General features: G+C 43.7%; 1 protein-coding gene across 1 annotated transcript; it reads left to right on the top strand.

The window, feature by feature from the left end:
* The first annotated feature begins 207 nt into the window (after positions 1-207).
* LOC101657414 (claudin-10-like) lies at positions 208-795 on the top strand. Its single transcript, XM_045285406.1, has one exon. It carries the CDS (start codon positions 208-210, stop codon positions 793-795), a length of 588 nt encoding a protein of 195 aa, XP_045141341.1.
* Positions 796-9,543: the final 8,748 nt, after the last annotated feature.

The following is a 9,543-nucleotide window of genomic DNA, read 5'->3' as shown; positions in this document are numbered from 1 at the left end:
GGTTCGAGTAAATGCGTTTTCACTATGATTATAAAGTGAATAGGCTCTTTAAGCTACTCAAGAAAAAAAAAAAGCTTTAGAGAGCCCTGGGAATGGGTTTAAAGCATCTGGCTCAAGACTGTGTTCTCGGGCGCTGAGGCGGGCCGGGGGCGGGGGTCGCGGCGCCGAGTGGTTGCCTTCAGGGTCTCCATCTCCAGCTGGGTGCTGATGTCCTCCACGCTGCCCACCGACTACTGGAAGGTTTCCACCATGGACGGCACCGTCATCACCCCCGCCACCTATTGGGCCAACCTGTGGAAGACCTGTGTCACCGACTCCACGGGTGTCTCCAACTGCAAGGATTTCCCCTGCATGCTGGCGCTGGACGGTTATATCCAGGCATGCGGAGGACTAATGATTGCTGCTGTCAGCCTTGGCTTTTTTGGTTCCATATTTGCACTGTTTGGAATGAAGTGTACCAAAGTCGGAGGCGCAGATAAAGCCAAAGCTAAAATTGCTTGTTTGGCTGGAATTGTATTCATACTGTCAGGGCTGTGCTCCATGAACGGCTGTTCCCCATATGCAAACAAAATCACAACGGAATTCTTCGACCCTCTCTACGTTGAGCAAAAGTCTGAGCTAGGAGCTGCTCTGTTCATTGGATGGGCGGGAGCATCACTCTGCATAATTGGTGGTGTCCTATATTGCTTCTCAGAATCTGACAACAACAAAACACCCAGAATGGGATATGCATACAATGGGGCCATATCAGTCCTGTCTTCTCGGACCAAGTACCACGGTGGAGAAGGAGACTAAAACCACAACCCTTCCAAACAGTTTGATAAAAATGCTTATGTGTAAAAACGCAACACTGCAAGCTGTATTTTGAGTTTGTTATTAAAAGTGAACTGTTCACAGAACGATTCCAGTAAGGTCCTCCTATAATTAACACTCAAAACGACTTTAAAAATATGAATTGGAAGAATTCGCTGTGTGGGGGTAAATATTACTTAGTTACATACTAATCATCTTCTGTCGTGGCTTTCTATAAAAAATAAACAGGTTACTTACAGGACTCCACCTTCCTCGTGATTCATACACTGAATTCTCTACCCTTCTCTCCTAAATTGTTTTTCATTCATATATTAGAGTTCTGTAAGTAGTGGAGTCTTGTAATAATATGAGGACAACCTGAGACTACTCCTCAGGAAGTGTACAGGTTAAATGGCTGCAGAGAGCCTACTTCTGCTTTCTTAGACCTCTCTGACTTGACTATTACTTCACTGTGGTAAGTGCTGCAGGAAAGTGGCCCGGTAGGACCAAACTGTCCTGCTCTCTCATCTCCCCCTGAGACTTAAGTAATTGCTTCAGCCTCTCTTATCCAGGAAGCACCGTTCTGACGCAGAGCGTGAGCTGAGCTCAGCACTGGTAACAGTCGGCTTTGGAACTCGGGAAAGAAATCCTGGAGTCTGCACAGCACCTTCCTCATTCAGAACTGTTGAGCCAGGGTCCAAGCTACCCCCCATATCCTGTATAGGAAAGGAACCGGGTCACTGAGACACACCATTTTCCCTGTCACGTTAGCGCCTCCCGTGATTTCTGAACAAAGAAAAGATGTATTCCCCAAGCCAGCCCTTTTGACCATGTGCACACCGGCTGTGGTAGGCACAATGAAGGGAGCGTTGCTCCAAACACTTTACACACCTGGAGTCACCTAATCTTCACAGCCGCCCTATGAGGTAAATACTAGGATTATTCTGAATTTACAGGCGAGGAAACTCAAGACAAGAGTTTAGGTAACATGCTATACTCAATGACTAAATCAGGACTTCAAACTTAGGCAAAATGAAATAGTTTTAAGCTTCAGACAAGACTTGATATCTGTGCTACCTAAGCTTAAGAACTTTTCCAACATTAAGCACTGCATGGGTGACTATAACATTTTTTAAGCATCAAAGACTTAAGAAAATCACATTGTGAATGAACTATTGAGTTGTGTGATATGTGAACTATATGCTAATAAAGCTGTTCAAAAAAAGACTCTTCTCAGACGGCAGAGCCTTTAGCAAACCAGTCCCTTTCCCCATGGATATCCCTCTGCCCTTCCCCCTCACTCTTGGCCTCTCCTCTCTTTGCACTAATTTCCAGGTGCTGCAGTCATCCTGCTCCTCCTTGTCCTGATGACTCCAGCAAGTTGTGCATAGCTGGCCTCTGATGGAGACCACCCCTCAGCCCTCAAGGGAGGGGATACTTGTTGCCCCTGACATTGCTATGCTCAGCATGTGCCAGAAGAAGCCAGCTCCTAGCACAATCACTACGGGTTTGGTAGGCGCAATTGTACAGCGCTAATAAGTAAATATTATAGTAGAGTTATAGAGAGCATGAGAGATAAAAGAGATATATAGAAATAAATGGAGTCAGACACATTTCATGGCAGCATGCTTCCCTCAGCCCCACTTGGTAATCCACGTGGAGGGAGGGGGAAGGGAAGGAAGGAAAGGGAACAAGGGAGAGAGGACTGGAGAGGAGAGGTGGGGGGAGAGTCAGAGAGGTGCGAGTCCGAGTCCCTCTATATTGCTGACCCGCGCCTATATAGCTTTTGGGGGCATGCCAGCCCACTAATTACAGGTAGAGACATACGTCACAGGGAGGGGTTACACTATACGGTACACAGCAATGAGAGGGTGGTCTAAGGGGTGGTCTCTGGGTTTCTACAGGAACCCTTATCAGTAGGGTGTAAACCCCTCCTACAGGAACCAAGCTAATGGCCCCACGCTTCAGAGAGAAGTAGTCCATTGTCTCCAGCAGCAGGGAGCAGGCCCAGTGCAGTTTGGCAACTGATCGCCCTCAGGGGGGGAATGCCTGTGCCTCTGACCTCCCCCCACAAGCATGCTCTTTCCACTTAATCCTCCTCAACATGCACACTCCAGCAGGTAATGTTTAAGGAAATGTGCATAAAAGTCAGAGATGAAAATTAGAAGCACAATTCAGCTAATAACATCCAGTAAGTACCAAGACACAGAACCTCCTCGGGGTCCCTTCTCCTGTGCTTAGTCTTAGTTAACACTGTAGTGGGGTGGGATGGAATGCTTGCGATGCTCCAGGCCCCTCCTTGGCAGGAAGCATTTTCTCTGATTAGAGAAAATGACCATCAGTACCAGTTTACACCTGATGTTCTGATGTAATTACTTATAGTCCTGGCTTTTGGTCTCAAAACTGCCCGTTGTGGATACTAGATGGCATAGTCCCCTTGCCTAAGAAGAGTGAACGTGGCAATACCCAGTCCCTTCAGGGCAACCCCTTCACCACGGTCACCAAGGGAATGAGTCACCCAACAAGACACCAAAAGTCATCGACCAAAGTCTGAACTATTCATTTTTACATAATGTCATGTATGGGACACAACCAGCTCAATCCAGGTTAGAGTATGACAAGGTCAGTACTATCCTTTCTCTGTCATACTTTCATTGAGAAGGGAATCCCTGCTCATTAGGAGTTCAAGTAAGTGGAAGTCCAGCCTTACTCAGGATCCCCTTGTTACGTGCCTCTCAGACATATGTGCCACCTAACCCATAAGAACTGACATGGAACTGTTCACCTTCAGTTACAAGAGACCCTTGTGTTATAGGACTAAACCATTTTAGCAGCTATACAACTAAATATACAAATAAACCTAGTTACCAACATTATCATTAGTAGGAGGCTAAGGCAAATACCAGCTCAGATGTAAGAAACTTTCTGCCTTTAGCAATAATATGTGAATGGCAATATTGAAGGTTGTCTAGTTAGCACCCTCACCCTTCAGTCATGACTTGCACCCTGCTGAAAACAATGCCACCATTATCTCCCAATACCAGTAGGATCACTCACACTGGTTAGGTTTCAGTGGAGCTTCCAAAGACTAAGAAAACCCGGAGGAAACACCTGGCAATGTATTCCTGAAACCCTGTGGATCACAACAGGACCTTGTGCAGTGCAGCACTGGACTATCAAGCCCAGGTTGGAAGCCATTCAAAATACACAGTGACCACACAATGAACTCAGTGTTTGATTCACTTGTACATGGAGTTGACATGAATTGGAAGTAACTTGATGGCAACTAACAACACTGACAACATCTGATAAGCAAGTGAATACTATTTGCTTAGAAATGATGCAAATCAGGTCAGTAAGGAAATCCGACCTTCACATTCCCATTCACCCTCAAACCCAACCAGAGCGAATCAAGATGTGACAGATTGGAGCAGGACCAAGGGTTCTGCCAGTCTAGGGTTCATTCTGCTTTTACCCCCTCAATGGCTTCGCATCTCAGTGTTTATACTTCAACTGTTGATGCTGCTTCTGCCTTCAAAGTCTCCTGGCGCATGGGACAATTATTGTACCAGGGAACATTGGTTTTGTCTGGACTGAATCAAGTGTGCAACCGGGCTGTGAGTGGCTAGGTTTTTGAGACAACACACCTCGTGCCAGATCTGAAGATTGCAATGTCATCCTAGAGAGGCCAGCAGATTTTCAGTGGGTGTGAAACACATCAACTTTTCCCATATGTTTCCATCTATATGGAGTTTCCTATCTTCTAAATTGGATCGAGTCGGAAAATTGCGACCTGGGATCTAATTCTAGTGTTTCTTCTGCATTCCTCATTTTACCCCTCCAGGCCTGGGGATCCTCAACGGGAAGATCTCATGGTCCACGCTCTCCACTTGTCATTCTGTGGGGCTGCACTTCCGGTGGGTGTCAGCTGCAATCTGGTAGTTGGGCCTCAGGAAATATTCTCTCTGGGTATTCATTTCCTCATTTGTAAAAGTGAGGCCAATACAACAATCCTGTCCTAAGGAAGCTGCGTGTTTTGTGTGAGACCAGGCAATGGCAGTGCCCAGCACAATGTTTGTTTCCAATGGCTCCCGGATTCTCCATTTGTGAAGGAGAAAGGACCCTTGCCTACCTAGCTTGTGGAACTTCAGATATGCTATGGAAAGGTCTGCACAGTGCTTGGAATTTAGAAAAGTATTTCCAAGTGATGGAAACTATTATTATGCACGGATGGATTGAAATTAGAGTTCAAGGCAGAGCAGTAGCCGGTTAAACGCATAAACAGAGAAGATTGTGTAAGCCTCTGGACTTGTCTCAGATGAGATTAAAAGAAGGAAGACAGAGGAGGAATCCCGACCAGTTCCCGGGCTTGCTCAGCCCAGAACACAGGCCTTGGGGAGCGAGGGAGACCAAGGGCAGGCAGCAGAGATGAAGGGACTCTTGAAGCAAGGGGGCTGCCACAGCTAAGGGAGCAGCTGGGAAGAGAGGTGATGACAGCTGAAGCAGAGTTTTAATTTCAGAACTGCTTATTGCGGCTTAAAAAGAGTTTTTGGCTCTTGTTAAAACATGGGACAGGAACTTGAGGGAGTTTTGCTTCGCTTGTTATGGAAGAGGGTAACCAGATATGATATTGCACCTAGCTCAGCTCCGAATTCTTGCAGAAAGTCATTTGTTTATGTAATGGGGCTTCGCTCTCAGTGGAAGCCAAGGAAGTAGGGGCCACAGGCTGCATGGGAGACAAAGCTCTTGGTCAGAAATTAGATTTGGCTACAGACGCTTTTGCCCAACATTAATAAAAATATCAACATACAACAGAGTTGAAAGCCCTTTCTAGTGAAGACCAGTATGTTCTCCCCTAGATTATATCATTTCTTGTACTTTTTTCTCCGTACCTACCCATCGAGCCAACCATGATGCCATCTCAGTTGTCTTTCATTTCAAAGTAAAATTACAAACAATAAAAGATTTTTTTCTTTGGTGTCTTGGTTTGGAGGCCTGTTTCTGGGGTTCCCTGAGGTGCCAATTCAGAAAATTGCATTGGATAGAGAGCATCAGCTCCAGTTTCTTAGATAGGGTGCTACACTATATTTTCAGCTTTTGGGTTTCAAAACATTAGAATCTCTATTAATTGTACCAAACTCATTACCAGTCCATTGATTACAATTCATAGGGACCTATAGGACAGAGTGGCACGTCTGTGGGTATGTGAGGTTGCAAATCTTGATGGGAGCACAAAGTCTCATCTTTCTCTTGCCGAGCGGCTGGGGGGCTCAAACAGCTGACCATACAGGTAGCAGTCAAACACATAACCCACTACACCAGTAGGGCTCCTTGTTTAGTCTACCTTTACTCTGATGTCTGGCCCCTTTAAAAGATAACAAATTTAAACTGCCTGCTATTGAGTTCTGATAATAAAGGTGAAGTGATATGTGGATAAAATTCCAAGTTCATGTAATTTTCCCTGTTCAAATATATCTTTGAATCAAAGAACACCATGTGAAGTTAGTACAGCATGAACTACTTTAAATAAAAGTATCTCAGTGTATCTAACACCACATTGAAATATGCTGGTTCTTCAGGGGCTAGCAGAGTGAAGGGTGGTGTGTGGCATATTTCTATATCTCAAGAATTAGAACTAATGGGGAAGACTGGTGCCATTTAAAAAAATCTGACAGTCAAACATACCCAGAAACAAGTGTAACATTTGAGGCACCAAAATGCGTGTTGGCCAGTGTATAGAGACTTCCCAGTAAATGCTTCAGCATGCATACCATGAACTACAGCTCAGGATTTGCTTACAGAAACCTCCTTCTGACATAAAATTTACATACTATGGAATGCACAAAGAAATTCAGTCTGAAGGTGATAATGTTGGCAAATGCATGTGCCTGTGAACTTAAACCCATATCCATGTCCAATCAGAGCAAGTCTGGCTACAGACTTATTATGGTTATGTGACCTTGGGCAAGTCCTTACTTAACCCTGATCCCAGCATGTTCCAAGCTTTTCTTTACAAGTGGCATGTTCAACAAATGCTGTCTTAGAAAATTAAGCCAAAATTAGATATTTAATAACATTTAGTTCAAGATCTCATGTTACAACTGATGAAAGCTGAGGACTTGGAGATGCTATTTTTCCCAGGTCACGGACCTGGTGGCACTATGATGACAGGAAATGAATGTTTGTGAAACAACTTCTCCAAATCAGGAAATATGTTAGGTGTTTGTAGAAACTCTTACCACACCTCACTTCAAAAGGTTATAAATGAAACACAATTTCGGATGAAAGTGCCTGATACCGTGCCTGGCACAGGCAAGAAGAAGGTGGCATTTCTTTTCTCCTCTGTCCACACTGATATTTTCACATGTTCCTGCTGCTGAGGAAGCAAATGTGCATCCTTTCTTTATCTCATTTGATACCCTGACAAGTCTATGACAAAGGTAAAACTCAAGGTCAAACCCACTGCCATGGAGTGGATTCCAACTCACAGAGACCCGTAAAAGGATTTTGAGGTTTTGAAAATCATTATGGACCTTGCCCCATTGTTGTCCTGGAGCGTCTGGTGGGTTTGGACTGCTGACCTTGTGGTTAGCAGTCTAACGCTAACCTGACATCACAGCACTGCCAGAGCTAGAGCAAGTATTTTCATCCATACTTTATGAGAGATATGTGTCTTGTCCCTGATCATTACTAGTAAATGATGATTGCAGCAGGACTCAAGTCAAATCTACTGAGGCCAAGTAACTTCAGGCAGACTTAGGGAGATTCAGGTTTTTTGTCATGCTTCTCCCAGGCCATCTGGGACAAGGACGGACAGGAAGTTTGAAAGTACTAAGGATGCATAGTTGACGCTCATTATCCTAGTAGTTATGTTCTATTAAGGACCAATGAATACTGACTTAGTGGACATCAAACCAGCTTCTTGACCGCTGTCTGTAAGCATGCCATACTGTGGGGGTTTGTGTGTTACTATAATCCTGGAGCTATGACACCAGTATTTCGAATACCACCAGGTGAACAAGTTTCAGCTGAGTTCCAGACCACGAACAAACTAAGAAGAAGGAAGAAGCTGTCCATTTCTGAGGAATTAGCTACTGAAAAGCTTACGAATAGCATCAGTACAATGTCATATACTGAAAACATCATGAGTAGCCGTGGACAGTGCTACTCAAAATAGTGCCAGGAGCTCCACCCCTCAGGTGGGAAGGCCCTAACAGTACAACTGAGGAAAAGTGGAGTCAATCATGATGATGTGGACAGAGTAAAGCTTTGGGGAGCTCCATTTGCTGATGGGGCTGAACTCAAAATGAGAAGATACCGCTTAAAATATCCATTAGTAATTCAAATTTGGAATATGCAAAGTATGAACCTAGGAAAATGGAAAGTAGTAAATAATGAAATGGAGCCCATGAAGATTGATATTGTAGGCATTAATAAGCTAAAATGGATTGGTATTGGCCATTTTTAATCATACAGTCATATGGTTTATTACATCGACAATGACCAACTCAAGAGGAATGGCATGGCATACATTGTCTAAGAAACATCACAAGTTCTGTCTCAAAGTACAATGTTCCCTGTGCGAGGACAACATCTTCCTGTATACAGGGAAATAGGTTAAGACAACTACTATTTAAATTTATGCATCAACCACTTGTAGTGATGAAGAAATTAGAGCATTCTACCAACTTCTTCCATCAGAAATTGATCAAACATGCAATCAAGATACACTGAAAATTATTGGTGAATGGAATGTAAAGGTTGGAAACAAAAAGGAAGGAAGTGTAGTTGGAAAATCTGGCTTTGGTGATGGAACTTAAACTGGAGATTGCATGATAAGACTTTTCAAGACAAATGACTTCTTCATTGAAAATACCTTTTTTCGACAATACAAACTACAAGTATACATGTAAGCTTCTCCAAATGGAATACACAAAAATTAAATTGACTACACTTGTGGTGTTGCTCTTACTTTCTGGCTGCTAACTGCAAAGTCAGCAGTTTAAAACCACCACCCACTCCATGAGAGAAAGGTGAGGGTTTCTACTTCCTAAAGAGTTACAGTCTCAGAAACTCACAGGGGCAGCTCTCCCCTGTTCTATAGGGTCATTAAGAGTCATCATTGACTTGATGGCAGTGAGTTCGGTTTGGGGGTTTGGTGGGAAGAGACAATGGAGAAGCACAATATTAGCAGCCAAAATGAGGCCAGGGGCTTATTGTGGACCAGACCATCAATTACTAGCATTTTAAGTTCGAGATGAAGTTTGAAATATGCAAACAATTCCACGAGAGCCAAAAGACAGCCTTGAATACATCCCACCTGAATTTTGAGAACAGTTAAACAATAAATATGACTCACTGACATTTATGACAGAGGAAATGATGAGCTGTGGGATGATATCCAAAACATCAGACACGCAGAAAGCAAAGTATCATTAAAATACAGGAAAGAAAGAAAATATCAGCATGAATGTCTCCAAAACTTGCTCTTGACTGTAGAGCAGCTAAAACAAATGACAGAAATGATGTAGTCCAAGATCTGAACAGAAAATTTCAAAGGGTGTCTCAAGAAGAAAAAGGAAAGTATTATAAACCCAGACATAAATGCATCAGCCTATAGGCAACTACCATATAGACTTGAGTACACGCTGACCCGAATATCAGTCAAGGCACCTAATTTTACCACAACAGCTGCATTAAAAATGTGCTGGACACATTAAAAAAGAAGAGAGACTCGTGGATGATATGCTG

This window comes from Echinops telfairi, unplaced genomic scaffold (genome assembly GCF_000313985.2).
Source record: "Echinops telfairi isolate 266 unplaced genomic scaffold, ASM31398v2 ScPeMD7_7469;HRSCAF=8507_1, whole genome shotgun sequence".
Taxonomy (NCBI): Eukaryota; Metazoa; Chordata; class Mammalia; order Afrosoricida; family Tenrecidae; genus Echinops; species Echinops telfairi.
The sequence above is the reverse complement of the archived record's forward strand: the minus strand, read 5'-3'. Positions and strand labels throughout refer to the sequence as shown.

Coding starts and splice junctions, on each gene's coding strand:
- LOC101657414 (XM_045285406.1), top strand. CDS start 208: ATGTCCTCCACGCTGCCCACCGACTACTGGAAGGTTTCCACCATGGAC.